Raw genomic sequence first — 23555 nt, 5'->3', positions numbered from 1 at the left:
AGAATTAACATCACTAATGATTTCGTATTAACATTAGCGATAACCCAGCATTTGTGTTGATCAATCAGATTGAGTGCTCTCTCACTGGATTGGATGTTTTTAAATGAATCACATTCACACAGCACTGAATTAAAATAAAACATTTACCTTTTAAACAAACAAAAAATGCATGAATTATTTATTCTTTGTAACTTCCAACCCAAAACTGACATAATTTACACTGTCATAATTACATGAATTATGAACACAACACCTCAAAACCAGTATGTTTAAACTCCTATGCTGGCATGTAACTAAATAAAATAACACCCAAAACTTTGGTCTGATTACGATCCTTGGGAGGAATGGGATACAAACGTGCAGTCACTTCACTTACAGAGCAACCAAAACGGCGCATGTACCTTAGAATTCAGATGAGGAGGAATCGTTGCCAGCTCGTTCTAACCAGTCAGGGTTTAAATATAGGCCTTCAGAATATATATACATGTCAGCATAGTATATTCAAAATGTACATTTCTTAATATTTCAAATTTGAAAAGGGCTATGTATGCATACGTGATATTCTTTTGTCAGATGGCCAGAAACGCAGGGCTGGTCAACGATCTTGTGGCATTTGAATTAAGTTGCGTAATAAATAATGATACTGTTCTATGAGGATGTGCTGCCCTCATATTTGTGGCCTAATAAGAAGAATGGAACCTTTTTAGCTACAAAAATGTTTGTTCTCTTCCAAGATGGTGGCCTGTAACCAGTAGCAACTTTTCAAAATGCAATATCATCTGCAATGCAATGCATTGATTATACATTTAATTAAAAGACCCCTAGCATGGCTGTCAACTGGTCAAGTTTTACTGTCATCAGAGATGAGACAACGTTTCTCCATGGCCACAATGCAACATATAAAAAAATTCAGCCTTCAATTGTGTCCCCCTTAATCCTTTAATTAGGTCACTGAGTTAAATCATGGACAGAGTTTTAACACCACACTCTGTGCTCACTTCCTGTGCTCATCTATCATGGTCCCCAACAAAACCCTTCATAGCAGAGTTCCTCTAAAGCTTCCATTCAGTCGATCACAAATAGGCCATGCTATAAACAGATGCAAATTGGTATGTGGGTGCAAGTTAATTTTGGATTAGTAAATTAAAATCCTCATATTGGGTCAGAACTAGGTTAGTTTCTGGGAGTGAAGTGGCCGCACGGATAAGGCAGTCACCTATACGAAAGGCAACTAAGGCCCCATCCACACAAGAACGTTTTTCTCTAAATCTGGGGTAAACATGTATGTGCTTTATGAGTTCTGATGGTCTCCTAGCAATGGAAAAGTGGAAGCTTTGATAAGGTCTACCAGTTTGTAATAATAGTCTATTTAATGGCTGAGAGTGGTGCTCTTAAATGTCCCTGGATGCTGCTGGACAGCAGACTGCTGATGGTGCTTGTGTGAAATATGATGAGGGTAGGGAGTTTTTGTGTCCTCTGCTTTTAAACTGGGGACTGTACTTAGCTCAGTGTGCACCCTGGTGGGTCGAGATTCAAATCGGCAACCTTCTGATTACGGGGCCACTTCCTTAACCACTAGGCCACCACTGCCCCAAGGTTGAGTTATCAGTTAGCCCATTGTGACATACTGTATGTGTTTGGGCTACATAAGAAATAAATGTTGTTGTAAAATGTTATTATGTGGATGCCCACAAACTATATTTACTCACTCTGAGTTCTCACTTACAAAAAATCTACAGACACAGTAAATGTTTTCTACTAGACATTTATTTATTTCCCTGAGACTAACCTGAGGAAAGACAGTATAACATCATGGTGCCACCTGCTCAAATTAAACACTTTTGACCACATGATGTAAACTGACACAAGACTCCACCCCCCCTTAGCCCTTACACATGGTCCATAGTTTACAATACACAGATCGAGTCACTTCCCTGCCTTCAGGTGGCTTTGCATACGTCATGTGACAGGGCATCTCAATGTGCTTGATTCATGTTCAAAAATGTTGCAATTGTAACATTCCAAAAATTACATTTACCTTTTGAATAACACTGGAAAAACACTCTGATGCAGCATCTTTGTGAGTGTGTGTTTCGAACGTTTTTTGTTCAGTTCAAGTTGACCTTCTTTAGATTACTGCTGAATGTGATTAAAAAACATTTAGCTTTTAGCTACAACAGGAAAGTATATTTTTTAATCTATGATGTTAAATGTAACAAATACACAAGTATCACACAAAATACAGACATTTCACGTAAACAACACACACACACACACAGCAGCAAACATTTCATCTGGGTAAATTCTTTTGTAAACATAAAAACTGTGACTGAACAGCAGCAGGTAATCCAGAGCATTAAACCACACAAGATTCACATTGAACCACACACACACACACACACACACACACACACACACACACACACTTTTCTATAGAGGGGTTTCAACTCTAGATGGTCACCTTATTGGATTGCCAGCTAAGTCCAGTTGTTCAGAAATCTGCCAGTTGACCTATTGGACATATTCCAGCCATATTAAGATTTTTGTTTATTTTGAGTTTCAAAATATATTCTAAAGAGTATTTCATGAAACATAAACAGTGGACAGTTCTGTTGTCTCTGGGACTATTGGCAAAAAGTTGGGCAAGCTTCTCAGACAATTGAATCATCACGATGAGGAGTGCAGCGGTCAGCAGTTGCTGAATACCTCCAGCATGAGTGGGGACACCTCTGGCTGGACGTCATGGATATGCAGCAACTGTTTAGTGTGCTCCTCATTCATAGTCCTCATCTCAGTCAGACATGCCATGATCTTTGGGTACAGCAGACTGCAAAATAAAACTGTAAACTTTGAAGATGTCCAGAAGCTGTATATATTTTTTCATACTGACAGTATTTCTGAGGAATGGAATGTGTGTGCACATAGGTTGTAGCTGGCTCCATGTTACATGGTGCTCTTCATTCTCTTCAATCAGCTCTTTAAAATGTTTTATTTGTATACATTTTTTGTTTACTGTTAGAATCTGCAGGGTGTAATCGAAAAAGGATAGACCATTTTTTATTGTATCTGTATAGACAGATCCTGGTTCAGGTCTCAAGAACATTGTTTTAACCTTACCAGGTAGCAACACATACAACTGCACCACCAAGACGTATGCAGGACTGTTCATTATGAATACAGATCACTTGAAAGGCTAGTTATGAAAATCTGCAGACACAAATATCAATGTTATTATAAATGAATGGCCTTACCGCTTCCCTGTTTCAGCCTTGTGACTGTCAATGTACGTCTTCAAGGTGATGGCCAGGGTCTCTTGGTAAAGGTCAATGTCTTTGAATTGAGTAATCCCAGGACGATCTGGAATTAAAAAATAAAATATATTATTATTAAAATATTATCACATGACATTTGTAAAGTGCATTATAATAATTGAAATCTGTGTATTATAGTAAATGATCAGTATTTTATTGTAACATCTCTGGCTCTCAGAGGCTGATTGGTTAAATGCAGAGGACTTTCTATTTTGTGCACCGTGTACAAGTGACACTTTAATATTACAGCAATTTAGTTAATTGAAAACTATGTAAGTGTCTGAGAATGCTATGATGTGAATTACATTATCATGTTTTCCCTTCATAATTCAAATTTGCCAGAAAATACAACAATCTGAATTCCATACAGAATGGATTTTATGGCATATATTCATTTTAAGTCTCGACTTAAAGCCACACATCACTTTCTCTGCCATTATAACTGATCATTTCAATGAAAAGTGGAGTGATTGTCATTGTGAAATACAAGTACAGCACACAGTGCATGCAACGAAATGTGTCCTCTGCTTTTAACCCATCACCCTTAGTGAGCAGTGGGCAGCCATGACAGGCGCCCAGGGGAGCATTGTGTGGGGACAGTGCTTTGCTCAGTGGCACTTTGGTGGCTTGGGATTCGTACCAGCAACGTTCTGATTACAGGGACGCTTCCTTAACCACTAGGTCACCACTGCCCCACTCAACATCCACTATGGAGGATTTCAGACTTTTATCAACTGGTGATCTGCATGAAGACATAAAATATGTACCTGGAGAAAAGAGAGCGAGGGCCTGCATCAGAACATACTCCACGTCATCCAGGTGGAGGCGGCGTAACTTGTAGTGGAACTTCAGTAGAGGATCCACAAAGTGGTGCTGAAACCCAGCTGGAAGAAGAAGAGAAAGAAGAAAAGATCAAGGGAATTCAGTATGATACACACATTCTGGAGAAATGAATAAACAAGAATAAAAAAGATTAATACCCAAATCTAATCAGATGATAATAAACTACCTTTTTTTTTTTTTTAAAGGTGCAGGTAATTCTATGTTTTTAAAGATTTCAAACTTGGAAAACATTGATATTTCTGTTTAAGGACAGATGGGATTGACATACAGTGCCACCATAAATTATTTAAACACCTTCACTTTTTCCACATTTTGTTAGATTTAAGTATAGTTATTCTACAAAGATCTACTGTACCCCATAATGACAAGGCAAAAACATTTTTTAGAAAGCTGTTTCATTGGTAAAATCTTGTTAATTCGTTTTTTTGTAAGTATTTACATTTTGTTGACGCACCTTCGGCTGCGATCACAGTCTCAGGTCTTGTTTGGGTATAAGTTTGGGATGCTTTTGTATGCTTTTGTATGTATGTTTTTTTTCACTTAACAGATCACCTAACATGTTATAAATCACATTAAAAGTGGAAATGTTCATTTTTTTACATCACTACTAAAATCTGACATATTAACAGGGGTGTGTACACTTTTAATATCCACTGCATGCTCATATTGTTGTGGCCTGACTGTGGAGTACTGCAGTTTCATGTTCCGGTCTGTTCCTGATTTCTGGATTGTGTATACCTGTGTGTGTGTGTGTGTGTGTGTGTGTGTGTGTATGTATATATATACACACACACACACACACACACACACACACACACACACACACACACACACATCTATCCTGTATGTGTCTTCTCCCTGTTGGGTCATTGTGCCTTTTTCTTTGTCCCGTTTCCCTGCTAATCCCTGACACGTATATACAACTGACAGTAGATCCCAGGAGAGTTCTATTCTATTCTTAGGACAGTACATCCCACTAGAGGTTTATTCTACACTACTCACAATAAGTTTGGGATATTGTTATTCACATGAGTGCTTATTTGCTCTCAATTTTAACGAAATAAGTAAAAGTTTCCTTTGATACAATGTCAGTCAGTCAAGCCAAAGCGGTGGAGTCAGTTGCAAATGGTTTGTCTGGAAACCCTAGTATCCCTTGCATCCTGCAGCAGTTGCATAACAATGTCTAGGTCCTTAGGTACTGGTCATCATTGCTGTGGCTCCATTCCTTCATGAACTCTTCTGTCATGAAGTTCTGTGTCTTAATGCAAGTCTGCTGATGACACTCTGAGACACATCAAGTTCACGAACAACATCTGACTGCATGTCACCCCAATATAAGATACACCTGTACACAATGAGACCATTACATGGAAAACACAAAATTAGGTGTGTGTATCACCCCAATATAATTGCCTTCCTATCCCAAAAATGTCTGAAGTGAAACAAACACCATATGTATGACATCCACTAAGTCTATCACAAAATCCCTAACTTATTGTGAGTGTATATTTAAAGCCCATTGAGACATACATTATAAATACATTATATAAATGTTCTTGTATTTGGGTTTCATTAAAAAGAAGGCGCTTATTTCTTCATCAGAGCCATAATGTGCCTTCACTTTGTCGTCTGGTACAGTTACTTAATTGACACTAGGTCTAGCAGGGTGTGTGATTGGTATAAAACCTGACACAGATACACTGCACAGAAATTAAGACAACACTTAATCCAGTCAATTTACATTAGGTTGCACTAGAGATACAACAGGCAGACAATCCAAAAAAATAGGAATGATTTTGCATGTGGTGACCACAGCTTCCAAACTGATACCTCTAGTTTGGTGGTTTGCTAGTGTCCTTGTCACTAATGGGAGATTGAGCCCATCCAGGGTGCTCAGGGAGTCTTATCTGCTCCAGGGTGCATACATGTCACAGTATTGCCCAGGACAGGTTCAAAAGCACGGCCCCAAGTGAGCCAAACGTAGGCATGTTTATGAACAAACTGTCAGAAACAGATCACATGAAGGTGACATACAAGAGAGCATCAAAATTTGCAGGCCCTCAGGTTCAGGTTAACACTGAACTCTGACCATTATTGACCCATCAGCAAACCACTTGGGAGTTGCACAAATTTACATTTACATTTACAGCATTTATCAGACGCCCTTATCCAGAGCGACTTACAATCAGTATTTACAGGGACAGTCTCCCTGGAGCAACTTAAGGTTAAGTGTCTTGCTCAGGGACACAATGGTAGTAAGTGGGATTTGAACCCGGGTCTTCTGGTTCACAGGCGAGTGTCTTACCCACTAGGCTACTACCACCTTACCAAATCTCCACATGCTAATAATTTGTACCCTGACAGGTGAAAGCATAATACCAGCAGTCAGTAGGCCATTTTGTTTTCAGTTGAGAGTTACTTAATCTTGTTCACAAAGATCCCATTGCCTAATTTTCCGCAGTGTATGTCTCAGCACGACAAGGGTGAAATTATGTAGATATTACATATGGTTTGATTAATTAGACTTTTTCCACATAATCAACAGCTTATTTGCTTCTGTATGGTCTATAAATGCACCCATTGTGAAATGTGTGTGTTTCTGGTTCTCACCGCGTGCTACATCGTCTTTGGTGTAGTTATGTGGGCCACACTCCCAGATGCCTGTGTTTTCATTGAAGAACATGTTGAAGCGGATGAGCAAAATCTCAAAAGTGGCACCTTTCAGAAGGGAGATCTGGTCCTCTATAATCAGAGATCTATCACAAACAGAAACCAGCAGTTATTACCAGAGATCAGAGCAGACTGCCAGCACACACACAGATTCCACTACACTTCTCATCACCCTATGATCACCCATCGTCACAGTTAACCCAATGGGATTACTGTGACCACGAGTGGACACACTGTGATTCTGGTGTTGTGTTGGAGATTTAGACTAAATATTTACATACGCCATTATCAATGTTGAATGTCCATCCACCAACCACAGACAATGGAGGGTGGGTGGTACAATTGAGGCTACTTTCTGAACCATATTTTGGCTTGGTTCTTCCAATAAACTGGATAATCTAAGTTCTTATTTGAAGGTTTTAGCTGTGAGTACACCTGAGAGTGATGTGAGAGCTCTGTAGGAGGTACACATAGGAGTACGGGTTGGATGGGTCAGGCTTAGGGCTGTTATGTTAAAATAAATCAACACATTTAATGCAGCTATGTTTTGTTTAATTCCTGTGTGGATCTGATCTACAAAATACAAAATGAAAGTGAAGTGATTGTAATATACTGCAGCACAGTACACGGTGCACACAACAAAATATGTCCTCTGCTTTTTACCCATCACCCTTATTGAGCAGTGAGCAGTCATGACAGCAATAGTAGTGTCTGGGGACAGTGCTTTGCTCAGTGGCACCTCGGTGGCACCTTAGCGGATCGGGATTCAAACCGGAAACCTACGAGGCCGCTTCCTTAACCGCTAGGCCACCACTGCCCTGCTAGGCCACCACTACCCCAAATCCAAATCCAGTGTAGTACTATGGCAGTTTGTGAGGTGCAGACACTTGACATCAGTTGAGAAAAAGGTGCTTTTTAATAAAATGCCCCTGTCCCTGCATTCTTTACCGTGCAGAATACAATCATCAGAACGTTTCCCAATCAGAAGCCATGGATGGGTAAAACCATCTCGTACCGCTACCTATAATGCGGGGCTTGCAACCGTATAAGGCTGCATTTTACAATGTCAGAAAAGCCATGAAGGAGGCGAAGCAGCGCTACAAAAAGAAAATAACTTGAACAGAATGACCCTAGGAGCCTGTGGCAGGGACTAAGGACAATAACAGACTATAATATATAGGGTGGTAGTAGCCTAGTGGGTAAAACACTCGCCTATGAACCAGAAGACCCGGGTTCGAATCCCACTTACTTCCATTGTGTCCATTAACCCTAAGTTGCTCCAGGGAGACTGTCCCTGTAACTACTGATTGTAAGTCGCTCTGGATAAGGGCGTCTGATAAATGCTGTAAATGTAAATGTAAATAAAGCACCAACATCCGGTATGACGAACGCGGATGTGTCTCTGGCACACACATTCTATGCTCGCTTCGAGACTGCAGCTAAAGACGCTAGCAGCGCCAACTTCTGGACAGGAAGACACTGCCAGCGCCTGTGTTCACAGAAATATTCAACCGCTCTCTTCTTGAGTGGTGTGTCTACAATCAGCTATCACTTCATCTGTCACAGAACAACCTCCTGGATCCTCAGGTGTTCAGTGCTAGGTCCTCTCCTTTACTCCCTCTACACAAGATCACTTAGTGAGGTCATTTCCTCACATCCTACCACTGCTATGCCAATGACGTACAACTCATATTCTCTTTTCCTCCCTCTGATCTACATGCTGCTTCCAAAATCTCTGCATGTCTAACTGACATCTCATCTTGGATGGCAGCCTCAAACTCAATCCCACCAAAACTGAATTAATATTCATTCCAGCAGATTCTTCACCACATCAGGATCTTGCTATTTACCTGGACAACTCACAGCTCTCTCATTCTACAACAGCCCGCAACCTTGGAGTAACAATAGACAACCAACTCTCATTCTCGACTCACATCAGCAATCTTTCCGGCTCATGTAGATTCCTTCTCTACAATATCAGAAGAATCCGCCCTTATCTGTCAACACAGGCCACTCAGCTTCTGGTTCAGTCCTTAGTAATCTCATGACTGGACTACTGCAACTCCCTTCTAGCTGGTCTACCTCTATGTCCGACCTCTACTCATACAAAATGCAGCAGCACTTTTAACCTTCCCAAATTCTCCCACACCACCCATCTGCTACGTTGCCTCCACTGGCTCCCAGTAGCTGCACGCATCAGATTCTATTTACTGATGCTGGCCTACAAAGCCAAACATGGAGTAGCACCATCCTACCTCACAGCCCTTATTACACCTCGTACTTATTACACCTCGTATTACACCTCGTACACTCCGAGCCTCCAGTACTGCTCGCCTGGTCCCCCCATCGCTCAAGGTAAAAGGAAGACATTCATCTAGACTCTTCTCCATCTTGGCCCCTCGGTGGTGGAATGAACTACCCCTTGAGATCAGAACAGCTCAGAGTATTTTCAAACAGCAGCTCAAGACCTTACTCTTAAGAGAATATTTAGATTAACTTGTAAACTTCTTATTGTCTAACTTATGTACAGAATCTACAACAAGAGTGAATAAAAAGATTGTATTCATATTTGGGGGTCGTAATGAACCAGAACTGATCACTTCATCGATGGTAACTTGAAAGCACGTTGTAAGTCTAACCCGAACCCTAAATGCCTTATATGTAAGTGTAAATGTCTCTATCTCAGTCGTGATCCCCACATGCTTCAAGGGGTCCATCATTGTTCCAGTCCCAAAGAATCCCCATCCTGCCTCCCTCAACGACTACAGCCCTGTAGCCCTCACCTCAGTAGTGATGAAGTGCTTTGAACAGCTGGTCAGAGACTTCATAATTTCTTCACTACCAGACACACTCGAGCCACCGCTGTACAGATGCCATCACCAATCTCCTCCACACAGCACTCCCCCACCTAGACACTCAAAAGGGAAATTATGTTAAATGTTCTTCATTGACTACAGTTCAGCCTTTAACACTATAATCCCTTCCACACTCACCACCAAGCTGGAGCACCTGGGACCCAGATCCTCTCTCTGTCTGATACTAGAGTAGAACACATGCATTTTTCCGAGCCAGCCAGCAATCGTTAAATTTAATCATCTTTTTTAATAGCCTTATAGTGTTCGGGCCAGAATCCAGCTGACTGTCATCGTTTTAAAACCCACCATTTAAAACACGCACATAATTTTACACTTCAACGTGGACGCAGTGGAGATACACCGCGCTACTGTAATACTGTCATTGTATTTCATGTGGCGAAAGTGCATGCGTGTAAGGACAAAAACAGGACAGGAAGTAGGACACTTTTACGTAGGCTGGTGCATCTGAAATTGTCTCAATATTGGACATGCTGGAGATGTATACTATTCCCTCTATTTTTATTATAATTCAAACCTTTTTTTCTCAATTACTCTATACTCCTATAACTCAAACTCCATGACCCCCCATGAGGTCCAGCCATTTTTTTCCTCCTCTCTAACTCATGTTTGTCATCCTTTGTTTTTTTCCATTCACTTGTAATGGGATCTTTAACCCATCCCCGGTTCCAACTTATTGAATTGGTAACTTGGTACACCTCTTCATCTTAGGTCATTTTAATCTTCTCTTCTATCCACTCCCGGACTCCACCTTTATTTACGTTTTTTTAATCCCTCAATCCTCCCATTGAAGCCAATTCGTTTTATACATCAACAGTGGACTTCCTTTCAGCCTTCCAACCAAGACAGCAACTTGTTGTTAACATTAACAGGCAAATTTTTGACTATGTTCCAAACATTACCAAATTTATCCACAAACTACTAAATTCTAGCTACTATTATTACTGCTACACCAGAAATTGACACCACAAAACTGTAAATTTAACTTGAGGTTCTTTATTTGCTAGCTGCTCAAATGCCGTAAATGTAAATGATATAGTTTTCTAACACCAACAAAACAATGGTGATAAAAACAGCAGATTGAAAAAATAAGTGTCCAAAATACGGCAATGGCCTCTGACTGCACAGGAAAATACAGAAAATTACATCCATTTCAATTAAACAAAACAGAAACTCCCCTTATAACTTTGCTCAAAAATGGCTTATGCCACACACCATGGCACTAAAGGAAACACATATAGTCAAATGTCTGAAAATAGACATTAACAGGAAATCAACATCCATTTATGCATTTTAATTCCGCTCGCGGTTACACCTTTATGGAAGCATTTAGTTATTACCGCCAGACATATAAATCTCGTCCCCCCCCGCGATCTGACAGGGGAAGTAAGTGCAGAGGCGGGACATACTGAAAACAAGGATTTATTAAAGACAGAAACCAAAATGCTGTGATGGCTGAAAACTAGCCCGCAGGCGTGTGGCGATTGCCAGAACACAAGACTATACAGGGAGTGCAGAATTATTAGGCAAATGAGTATTTTGTCCACATCATCCTCTTCATGCATGTTGTCTTACTCCACTACCAATTAAGCATATTAGGTGATGTGCATCTCTGTAATGAGAAGGGGTGTGGTCTAATGACATCAACACCCTATATCAGGTGTGCATAATTATTAGGCAACTTCCTTTCCTTTGGCAAAATGGGTCAAAAGAAGGACTTGACAGGCTCAGAAAAGTCAAAAATAGTGAGATATCTTGCAGAGGGATGCAGCACTCTTAAAATTGCAAAGCTTCTGAAGCGTGATCATCAAACAATCAAGCGTTTCATTCAAAATAGTCAACAGGGTTGCAAAAAGCGTGTGGAAAAAACAAGGCGCAAAATAACTGCCCATGAACTGAGAAAAGTCAAGCATGCAGCTGCCAAGATGCCACTTGCCACCAGTTTGGCCATATTTCAGAGCTGCAACATCACTGGAGTGATGCACAAGGTGTGCAATACTCAGAGACATGGCCAAGGTAAGAAAGGCTGAAAGACAACCACCACTGAACAAGACACACAAGCTGAAACGTCAAGACTGGGCCAAGAAATATCTCAAGACTGATTTTTCTAAGGTTTTATGGACTGATGAAATGAGAGTGAGTCTTGATGGGCCAGATGGATGGGCCCGTGGCTGGATTGGTAAAGGGCAGAGAGCTCCAGTCCGACTCAGACGCCAGCAAGGTGGAGGTGGAGTACTGGTTTGGGCTGGTATCATCAAAGATGAGCTTGTGGGGCCTTTGCGGGTTGAGGATGGAGTCAAGCTCAACTCCCAGTCCTACTGCCAGTTTCTGGAAGACACCTTCTTCAAGCAGTGGTACAGGAAGAAGTCTGCATCCTTCAAGAAAAACATGATTTTCATGCAGGACAATGCTCCATCACACACGTCCAAGTACTCCACAGCGTGGCTGGCAAGAAAGGGTATAAAAGAAGAAAAACTAATGACATGGCCTCCTTGTTCAGCTGATCTGAACCCCATTGAGAACCTGTGGTCCATCATCAAATGTGAGATTTACAAGGAGGGAAAACAGTACACCTCTCTGAACAGTGTCTGGAAGGCTGTGGTTGCTGCTGCACGCAATGTTGATGGTGAACAGATCAAAACACTGACAGAATCCATGGATGGCAGGCTTTTGAGTGTCCTTGCACAGAAAGGTGGCTATATTGGTTTGTTTTTGTTTTGTTTTTGAATGTCAGAAATGTATATTTGTGAATGTGGAGATGTTATATTGGTTTCACTGGTAAAAATAAATAATTAAAGTGGGTATATATTTGTTTTTTGTTAAGTTGCCTAATAATTATGCACAGTAGTAGTCACCTGCACACACAGATATCCCCCTTAAATAGCTAAAAAATAAAAACAAACTAAAAACTACTTCCAAAAACATTCAGCTTTGATATTAATGAGTTTTTTGGGTTCATTGAGAACATGGTTGTTGTTCAATAATAAAATTATTCCTCAAAAATACAACCTGTCTAATAATTCTGCACTCCCTGTACATGTGCAGAGTTTCCTCACCTCATATTACAGGTGTTTCGTGAAGGGGTTTGCGTATACGGTGGCACTGCTACACCGCCTGACATGCAAGGGGACAGTTTTCGAGTGGACAGCAGAGTGCGCGGCGTCGAGAAGTAAGTCGGTCCACAAAGAATGTTGGAGCCGCCAATGGGTGGGTGCATGACTCCTCTTATCAGATGTCTAGATTGGGCACAGGTGATGTCTCCAGCTGCAGCCAATCCTGACAGGATGACACCCTTATCATTTACCTATACTGCCTATGCCATGGGCAGGCCCTGCATTGTGTAAGATAAGTTTCAGTCTGACAATATCAAGAAAATAAATGTAATAATCAATAAAAAAAAAAAATAAAAAAATTCAATATGCACAGTTGTAAAATATGTACAATCATTGACTGACTCTGGAATGTACTAACGTGTCTGAAGGATAAGGAGTGAACAAAAAAGTGCAGAAAATAAGTGGTATTGTATCATGTGGATGTAAATACCTGAAGATAATTCTAAACTTAACCATGCATTAGTAGCATCGCTGCATGATAAAACACACCTTTAGAGCTGTAACTCTTGCCTCTTTGTCAGGTTGGCTCAATTTCTATCATTTTAGCCGGGCTGGGGTCAGGTCGGTTTGGGTCTGCAAACACAAACTTTCGCTCGATAGTACCTTTCCTTTCATTATGATTTACTGCATGTAAATTTGTTTTATCAAATGTTGTTTTTTATGGAATGTTAATTTGATTTGTAATTCTGGCTCCACCCCCCCACAACACCCCTGAGTAGTCAGTAAGGTCAGTGTGTGTGTTTGCATGTTGTGCGTGGCCACGAACCTCCCAATAAGTCCCAATACCATTGTTCACACACTGCGGTGGTTCTTCCCTCACATCCGAGTTGTGGATCCCTTATCACATCCCCTCCCTACGGCCCTGCGGCACAGATAGGAACCCTCACTGTCTAATGAGTGTGAGGTGCATCTTGTCTTGTCTAATCAGCCCCTGATTTAAGCCTGTGTGACCCGAAGATCTACATAGCTGTTCTCCAACACGATTACCGAGGTGTTCCTGTTTCCATTTCCCCCAAAGACCTGTGCATGAATTTCTGTGTCTGGGTTGATGAGATTGTCCCAGGTCACTGGCTAATGCACAGCCTTGTCAATGACCTGGGACTTCCAAGGTGTAGCACTTGATAAGTGGGCAGTGTCATGCAGCCCTGTCTGACACACACTAGAGCCAATAAGGGGGACAGTGTTCAGCGACAGAGCCGGTTCTAGGCAGGCACGTATGAGGGGGCAGACAGAAATGTGAAGGGTGGTAACTGAGGTGGAAAATGTGTGGGGTGGGGGTGTTTTGGATAACTGTTTTTGTCATGTAACTGGATTGCACTTTGTCAGGCCTCTACCCTAAGAACTGTCCAACTTGTGTGTCTCACCTAAAGGCTTAGCTTAGGATCACTGAAGCACACAAACCCCCATATTAAGGTGACAATCCCTCATGGGAAAAAAATGAAAAATAAAACAAAATATTTGTAAAGTAAAAAAGTTGGCTTGATGCAGCAGACAGGCTGACAGTGGTCCTTGTGGGATCATGAAAGAAACACTTTTCTAGGAGACAGAAACAATGAACTATGGACTAGTCCCCAATATAAATGTATTTTTCAGTTGTTATTTATCTCACCAGTTGCTAAGAATTTGAAGACAAAGATTTGCTGCTTTCTCTTGACACCCACTCATTTTGCTCTTCCCTGCTTATGCTGGGCATACACTGTGTGATTTTTCCTGGTCATTTCATGTCATGGGGTAAATACCTCATGCAAAAAAAAAAAAGAGCTCACGATTTAGGTGCTCACACTGCAGAGTTTAATGCTCAAATGCAACTGCTCACACTACACAAGCAATATGAACACAGCAGAAGCAGATCTGGTCATTTTTTTTGCAGAAAAGTCATGTAGGTGGTGGTGCATATGGCTATACTTTAGAACAGGGGGTGGGGGTGTTTGGGTCACAAAATTATTTGATTTACCACTATAATAATCTTGTCTTATCTTTTCTCCCTGTTGTTCCAGCCATGATAAGTAGGCAAGACCACATTTAAAAAGGTTTGCTTGTGTCTGTCACAGCTGAATGATACTGATAGTCTTACACTATCAGTATCTGCTGATTGTCCATCAAAGCCTGGTCGGGAGGGGTGAATCGGTGATCATACGTTTTGCGATTCAGCCAGACTCGAGGAACTAATGGTTCTAAAAATCGCACAGTGTCCACCTGAGAAACTTGACACCTGCTCATTTGCAAACTAACAGCAATTAGATAATTAGCTGGCGGAGGGTGAGTGGGGGATCTGCTACTGTAGTAAATCTCTATTGTCATGATTCTATTGTTTGATTCAAGGGGGCAGGATGTTTGTTTAAGGTGGTACTGCCGTGTCTTGCCCAGGGAGTGGGGCATCATACATTAAAGCTCAAGCTCTTCATACATTCATCACTGCTCGTCTGAACTACTGTAATGGCCTACTGTTTGTTCTTCAACCCAAAGTCCTGACTAGGCTACAGTATGTGCAAAACTAATCAGCCAGGGTTCTTAATTGATGTGCTTTGTCACATCAATCACTTCTACCCTTACCCTCCAGCACTGGCTACCAAATTTTCTCCTATAAAGTCCTTCTTCTAACATACAAATGCATCTATGCCACAGCCGCTCAAGTATTTATTCAACCTTTGATCCCCCACACCACATCTCAGCGTCTACGGCCTATGGATAAAGGATTACTTTTCATCCCTCACATCAGGCTGTGTTACTTTGGAGATAGAGACTTCAGTGCTGCTGCTCCAGCTCTGGAATTTTCAAGAGACAGCTGAATATTTATCAGGCTCCATGCTGATTTTTGGAAAGTGACCGTGTATGTTTTGAAAGTTGCTAGACAAATTTAAGTTATTATTATTATTTGATGTGTGACTGAGATGCTCTTCTTTATACCTTACCTGAAAGCTGGGACCTCTTTGGCAAAGTTTATAACATTCTGGATCATGTAGGTGCTCATGTCGCTTATGTGTGACAGACTAGTAAAGATGCTCTTCTTTTGTCTTTTTTCCTCCTGGTTCATCTCTTCCATTGTGCTGAATGATGAGGATAATGAAGAAGAGTCAAGGTCTTCAGAATGCTTACTGTTCTTATCCATTGTAGCTCGACATAGAGGCTGCAAAACACAGAATGAACTTGTCTATTAATTCTATTTTTTTTCTGTATTAGCGAATAACTGATGCATATTATTGTTGTTTATAGTTTTAGTGAAGGAAAACCAAAACAAAAATAACTTATTGTTATATTGTTGTCACCTTATAGACTCAAACGTACTCTAAAAGTGGCCACATTAGTTTTTGCCAACAGGCAGGTCATGCCTGTTGGCCACACCTATTTTGGGGGTGTGTAGTGGTACAATTAAAAAATAAAGATTAATCCTTTGTCAGTTTGGTTTTATTTCATTCTTTAATATTTTATAAATAGAGGTTCTACATACTAGTCAGATGAATTAAGTGTTGTGCCAATAATACAAAAATGCAGTGCAAATTATTTTTAAAAGCAAGCACTTCAGTACTTTAACTTAAGTAAGAATTTGACTATGACTTTCAATTGTAGTAGAGTAATATTTAACCAGTGGTATCTGTACTTTCACATACTGAATGATTTGTCATGAAGCATTTTGAAATCTAAATAACATGCTAACAGGAATTGCGGAAGTTGCATCCTTTGTACAACCAAATGGGAGACACGGGAAACAAAAATACTGCCTAATAAGGTGATTAAATGAGCAGTGTGTGGGGACGGTGCTTTGCTCAGTGGCACCTTGGCAGATCGGGATTCGAACCGGCAAGCTTCTGATTACGGGGGCGCTTCCTTAACCGCTAGGCCACCACTGCCCCCATTTTTTTTGCAGACAACGTTACATTATATAATTTGTTATAGTTATCACCACATGACCAGCATTTATGTCAGTCATGCCATAAAGGTTAATTGATGAAGATATTTCGTCAAAACAAAAACACTAATCTATACGTAACTGAACACAAAAAGCTAAGTTTCTGAACTTGATGTGTAGCTGAATGTGATATGACCAATCAGGTATGCCAGGTGAAGTGAATAACATTGATTATCTTGGCACAGTGGTTTTAATTCAATAGAAAAGCTTCTATTGCTCAAATGCCTGAAACCTAACAGTATAAACAGTGCATCACACTTTTTTGTTGATGGAATTACAAAGCTGAGGAACTATCATTATTGCCCATGCTGAACCATGTCATCCACCACAAGTGACTACAACGAGCATGTGAGGAAGCACAGTACATCTCTTCATTAAACCGGTATTACATAATGGCATTCACACTGCAAAATAGTCAAAGAATGTTTTGAGGAACAGAGGTGATATTGGTAGTTTGGTGCCAGATACTTTCAGAGGTCTAATGTAATTTATGTCATGACTGATTGTGTATGTATATGCAGGGTACCACTGGTTATTTTCATGTAAATCCACACCAATTGACTGACTGATGGAATTGAATGGTGCACATTCATTTGTCTTTGCTAAGGTACTGACTCGGAATTGAGAGAACTCTGAGCAGGTCATATCGAGGGTGTCCTTGTGAGCCTTGAGCAGCTGTCGAATGATGTCCTCTTGGTGTGGTGAGAGCGGGATGGGTGTCATTTTCATTTTCCTTCTCTTTATTTGACAGCGCCGCTTTTCCACATCTTCATCTGACATGATTACTGTAGAATAGTGAAAGAGCAGCTACTAGCATGCTAGTCTTGCACAGTCTAAATGGTTATAATCAGTAAAACCAAGAGGAGAGGAGATTGCATTCATTTATATGTTTCTGTTACAATCTCACACAAAGTGTCATTTAATTTCTGTGACTCACACTCCTTCAGCATCCCAATGGACTGACACTTCTGGAGCCTGCAGGCTTGGCATTGCCGGCGATTGGACTTGTTGATAACACAGGCATTTTGAAAAAGGCATTGGGAACTATTCAGCTTCTTCATGGCACGTCTAGCATGAATGTGGAGACACACATGGATATTATAAGCTGGTGTTAGTATATATAGTGCACAAAGATGAGGAAGCCCATATGCACACAAAGTAAACATTGTTTCTCATAAACCATGACAAGATTAGTTCAAGGTTATTGTGAAAGACCAGCAACATACAGTGCTGTACTGAAATCTAATCTGAGGGCAGATTTAGTGATTTGTTGCCTGATTTAACTACTGAAACATTTAGCAGAAATCCAGAACATATTTTCTAGACTTACGTGATCCTGTGACCAGAAAAACCTGCTCCGTTTCAATTGAAACATTGGATTTTGTACATTTAAAGTTGTATGTGATTTTGGCAATTTCACAGTACATAATGACCAAACCTGACCAAAGGGGAAGGCTGCAAAAATTATATCTAAAGTCCAAACCCCAATCTCGGCAATCAAAGACCAGGGTATCTACTATCAGGTTATTACATAGAGTTGGGGCCAAAAATTGTTTATGTAACATTTTCCTGAACGTCTTCCTAATGTTTGCAGCATTGATGAAACCTGATATAATCAAAGGATTGTAGATGCCAAGATCTTTGATTGCTGAGATTGGGGTTTGCCCTGTGTTAGATATAATTTTTGTAGCATTGCAACTACTAGTGCTACTTAGTAGTTTTTGGTACATTTTGTAATATTTTGTAAAGACTTGTATTATATTAAATATAGTAAAAAATATTAGCCCCATGTGAACGTTTGATTTGAACATAATTAACCAATCAGCTTTGATACCAAACCTGTGCAGTCCTAACATTTAATCAGCATAAAAAGACTCCAGGGAACATGGCACTTGAACACTGTAACTACTGTAACTCACCATGCCAAAGACAAAGGAAATCATTCTGGAACTCAGAAAACATTAGTAGTAGCCTAGTAGGTAACACACTCGCCTATGAACCAAAAGACCAGGGTTCAAATCATGCTTACTACCATTGAATCCCTGAGCAAGACAATTACAATTCACTGACTGCTTGTTAATACACCAGTAGATCACCCTGACGCTAACAGAAAATTATTTCGAGCATGACCTCACCTGCAGAGGTGAGAACTTAATTCATTTAATTTTAGTAAATGAATAATAATTTTATATGGAACAGAAAGTACACTAGTTTCATGACTCATATCTATATAGAGTAAAAAATTCTAAATTACATGATATAATTAAGCCCTTACTTTGTTGACAATCAAGCTCAATTTAGATCCTATTAATTCAAATCTGAGAATCTTTTAGCAGTACAAAGTGGTAATTCTACCTTATTACTGCATTCACACCAGCATTTGAGTTTGGGTATGAGCCCTGAAGGGTTTTCTCAGTTACTGTTAAAATAAATTATAATAAACACATCCTGTGCCTTGGGCTTCTTTTAAATTTTTATCTAGTATTTTTTGTATTAGGACTACAGATCGTGAAATAAAATACACAATGAAACATTAGTATGGATTACAATGATCTGTGAATTTTCATTTCAGTCAGACATTCATGTCCTCAAAAGTAATCTGCTTCATCGTCATTCTGCTGCTGTCGTTAGATATACTTTAGGGCAAATGCACTTTGAATTTAGTTTACTGGCCCGTGGATTCATTCAGATTATATATGATTTGAGTTATTATCAAGATGAAATAGGATCAATTAAAACCCTTATTAGAAAACAATGTATTTGACACCAGTACTGACTTTTTATTAGACATATTTTGAAAATTCCACCTGTTCCTAAGCAACATTACTCAACAGTATTTTTTGTGTGACACTACACATTGTATTGGATGTTCTCAATATATTGAAAAATTCTAAATAGATTTCTTTCTTTTCGTGCTCAGATGTCTCTCTTCTCTGCTGCATGCCTATATGCTCACCTGAAGAAGCCTTTGCAGCCCTCACACGTCATGGCATTGAAGTGGTAGCCAGTCGCCCGGTCTCCACACACCTGGCAGATTTTCAGTTCTTCATCCTCCTCACTTTCAACTTCCTCATCGTCCCCCTCTGAGATCCTGGCCTGAGGTTGGTGTGATTCTTCCTCTTTGTTCATTTTGTCCTGCCTGTTGTGCTAAAGAAAAATCATCTTACATCACTCACATTCCAACTACCGACCAATAACCTGAAATGAAGATTAGTAATTTGGTTAATTAATTAGTAAGAAGGTTAATATAATAAATTTAATTCATAATCAAATATAATTTATATATAAGAAAGACAAAAAAAAACAGAAAGAAAAATAAGTTTATCTTCACAATGGATAAGAGTAGACATGTACACACAACGCACCATAGTTACACAAACCAAGAAGAAAATTGTATAAGCAGACCATCAGCAAAGGTGAAGATCTAAAGGAAAAACGACCACCTCAAAACAGAAGAAGCAAGGCTTTGCTGCATCCACACCTACCACTAGCATCCACACACGCTCCGGCACACCACACACTCCAAGGACGATCTTTACCTGAGTGAAGCAGACACAAGGCAGTGTTACTATGGCAGCCATCTGAATGCAACCAAAGGGGTTGGTCTCTCCTGAAAGGCCGTTTCTGAGAAAAGCTCTTAGGCAGGCGCTGATAATTGCTAACAAACCTTTTCTTAGCATTTCAAATATTCCCTGCCTGAGGTGAAAGGTTTTAATGTAATAGCTGATGCCAATAATGATCCCCAAATGCAACCTACAGCACAGAGGAGAACGACTGATGCATCTGCGCCCTGATCAGAATTATTGCATGTATTTACAACACACTCACACACACATGTAGCTGTATACTCACAGGCCTGCTAGAAGATCTCAGCGCTTCTGAATACAGACCGAAGGCTGCAGTACAAGCACCTTTCATCAACTTGATTCCTACACGCCACACTGCTGGTACATTTCTCATTTTATTAAGCTGCACTTGTAGACTGTAGTCAAGTTGTTAAAGAGGTACGTGCGTCTTAAATAATGGATCGTGTTCATCAGTGCAGCCATTAACTGATGCTTAACGGAGATGAATAGATTTGAATTCATGCATGAGATTTGAGCATGAGCATGAGATTTGAGAAGACGTGTCCCATTAACACATGGACCAGAATGATTATTACAGTTAACCCTGGAGGATTGTCCCTGTAACAACCAGTCACTGACGCTGTACTAAGATTGTGTTCAATACCTGAATACCTAAAATCTATGATTTAAAAATCCAATATATGATTTAAAATATTTGATTGGCATGCCTCATAATGACGAGACAACAGAAGAGAGAGACAGGGTGGGTGTGTGTGTGTGTGTGTGTGTGTGTGTGTGTGTGTGTGTGTGTGTGTGTGTGTGTGTGTGTGTGTGTGTGTGTGTGTGTTTTTGAGTGTATGTGGCTGTGGGTTTGGGGATGGGTGCTTCAACAGAAAACATGTTTGATGATCGACTTCCACCACAGGGGTGGAGCTTAACATAGTTATTACAGATGAGCCTGACGTCTCGATAATGGCAAATGTATAAAGGGAGTCAAAAGTAAATTTAGTCAATATAAAATTCTACATCGATACTATTGGACCCCATGTATACTTTAAGATTGTAATGATAATAGGGGTGTTGAAATGAATCGTATAATCGATGCATTGTGATGCAGACGTGGATGATATTGCATCAATGAAATGCAGAACATAATTGATTACATCATGATGTAGTTATTACAGATGAGCCTGACGTCTCGATAATGGCAAATATATAAAGCTTCTACATCAATGAAATCAATGAAATGCAGAACATAATCAATCATGATGTTGCTTGGTGATTGTCTGCCGCCAGTACAAAATTCTCGTTAAAAACTAGTGCTGTAGTGACTGTGGCGGCCTGATCTACAGAGAACAGCGCCTCTCCTGTCGTCTGTGGTGTCATAGGAGCGCAGACTGAACACAGACCATTTTATGCTCATTATAGCAAATGACAGGTGTACAGTTCTCACAAGTGTACAGTTGTCTGTACACAGTCTAAATAGTCCAATCAGGGTCATGTGAAATGAGATGTTTAGTTTAAATCAGTTAAATTAAAAAAAAATAAAAAATTCTGTAAAGAATACTGTTTTGAAATAAGATGTCACAATAACATCAGGGTTGGATTTATTTACCCTCAGTATTTCTGTTCACTGTTGATATTTGAATAATATAAACACTGAATATATTTCACATGCAACTGCTTACCCATTTTTACCAGAATTAATAATAAATATAATGTTAATAGAAAGGAATGTGACATTAAAACAAATGATTGTACTATAAATAAGGTCTATAGTTAAATCAATTTGCTTAGAATTACAAATGTTATTTAATTTAATCTGACAATAGAGGCCTTGAATGGAGTCTTTGTATTCAAAGTGATTGCCTGTAACCTTATTCAACAGAAAACTTCTAATTTCTATGATGTGACTTAGTTTTTTAAAACACTGAAAAACTGACATTCCCTTATTCACTGTTGATAGAACAAAAATACCAAAAATGCCAACGGATAAATATTCAGTCCTGATGCTTATGATAACCTCAGCTGCAAGAATTATATTAAGGCACTGGAAATCACCTATGAGTCCAACATTACATGAGTGGAGAATTTTTAATGAGTGAGAACATCTCCTGAGGTTATGCTGGCCAGATTAGGGGACAAAAACTCTTGTGAAAATGGGACCACTTTATAATATATCTGACCTCTAACTAGCAAGCCTGATATGTCCATAATGAGAAATGCAATTTGGTTACATACTCTTATTCATAGACTATTGTAGCATTATGTTTGTTTTGTGTCTTATTTTGACCAGGAACACTATGGATATGTGATTGTACTCTATGACCTTCCTTTTTGTTTTGTGCTGTACTAAATGAATCATGCTTCTCAGTTAATAAATAAAAAGGTTAGTTATAAAAACACTGAAGACGTTGTCAAGGACAAAGCTACTTCATTTCTTTTGAGTTTATCTACAGTAGCAGTGGAATTTATTTCGTGCAAGGGGCGCCACCTACAATGTGCATGTCAGCAATTATTACATGAAAAGTGTATAAATGTGTCTGAATAGCAGCAGCACTATTCACAGGAGGTTCCATGGTCAGCAGGGTTTCCTCCTCTTTCATACGAGTTATTATAATCCTGACGTGAATATGGGACCAGACACAGGTCCTGAGCACTGCGCGTGAATGACGGTAAATCTAGGGCAGCAGGCTTTATAAAATCGAAACTGTAATGGACTTAATCAATCCTCCCTGTAAAATCCAGCCTCTTCAAATTCATGAGAAGATGACCAGTGTCATGCTCCTCCCATGTGCCATTATTATTATTTGAAAATCTTCGCGTTACGCAAACACGCGTAAATAAAAAGTTGGAGAAACTCACAGGATCATCGCTGCGATCCGCGCCGCAGTTGACTCGTTCATTCCTAAAGCGGCGTTTCTCCTCCCCGCGACTTCCTTGTTACCGTTCCTCCCGCGGGGACACTCGGTCACCAGGTACAAACAGGGCGCGCGTTGCGTAATGATGGACTACACGTCCAAGCATGTCCTACACCCCCAGTACACTAACATGTCACCAGCATATTATAATACGCCTAAAATGCAGCATGACTGCTAATGTGGAAACTAGCATAAGTATGTCCAAATGTTCAAAACTGGATCAGGTCCATGCATGTGTAGAGTTGAGTGAAATACACACACAACTTATTTATTTTCAAAACAATCCATTACAGTGTAAAATGAATCTCAGGAGCATTTCTCTCTTCAGCCTGGTCTGCAGCATCCTCTGTG

General features: G+C 40.0%; 1 protein-coding gene across 2 annotated transcripts; it reads right to left on the bottom strand.

Annotated features, from left to right (window-relative positions):
• Positions 1 to 1749: 1749 nt before the first annotated feature.
• Positions 1750 to 23452, bottom strand: nr1i2 (nuclear receptor subfamily 1, group I, member 2). Of its 2 annotated transcripts, none has more exons than XM_028990423.1 (10): positions 23149 to 23452; positions 20203 to 20256; positions 19674 to 19856; positions 17655 to 17785; positions 17333 to 17502; positions 15723 to 15937; positions 6765 to 6910; positions 4079 to 4195; positions 3252 to 3357; positions 1750 to 2827 (listed from the first exon to the last, which is right to left on the bottom strand). In XM_028990423.1, the coding sequence occupies exons 3-10, from the start codon at positions 19844 to 19846 to the stop codon at positions 2689 to 2691; spliced, it is 1197 nt and encodes a 398-aa protein (XP_028846256.1). In that variant the 5' UTR covers positions 19847 to 19856; positions 20203 to 20256; positions 23149 to 23452; the 3' UTR covers positions 1750 to 2688. The 2 variants fall into 2 exon arrangements, with proteins under 2 accessions (XP_028846256.1, XP_028846255.1); XM_028990422.1 differs by having other exon boundaries at positions 19674 to 19864; positions 23149 to 23450.
• Positions 23453 to 23555: the final 103 nt, after the last annotated feature.

This window comes from Denticeps clupeoides, chromosome 9, assembly GCF_900700375.1.
Source record: "Denticeps clupeoides chromosome 9, fDenClu1.1, whole genome shotgun sequence".
Lineage (NCBI taxonomy): Eukaryota > Metazoa > Chordata > Actinopteri > Clupeiformes > Denticipitidae > Denticeps > Denticeps clupeoides.
This window is presented reverse-complemented; position numbering and strand designations above follow the sequence as displayed.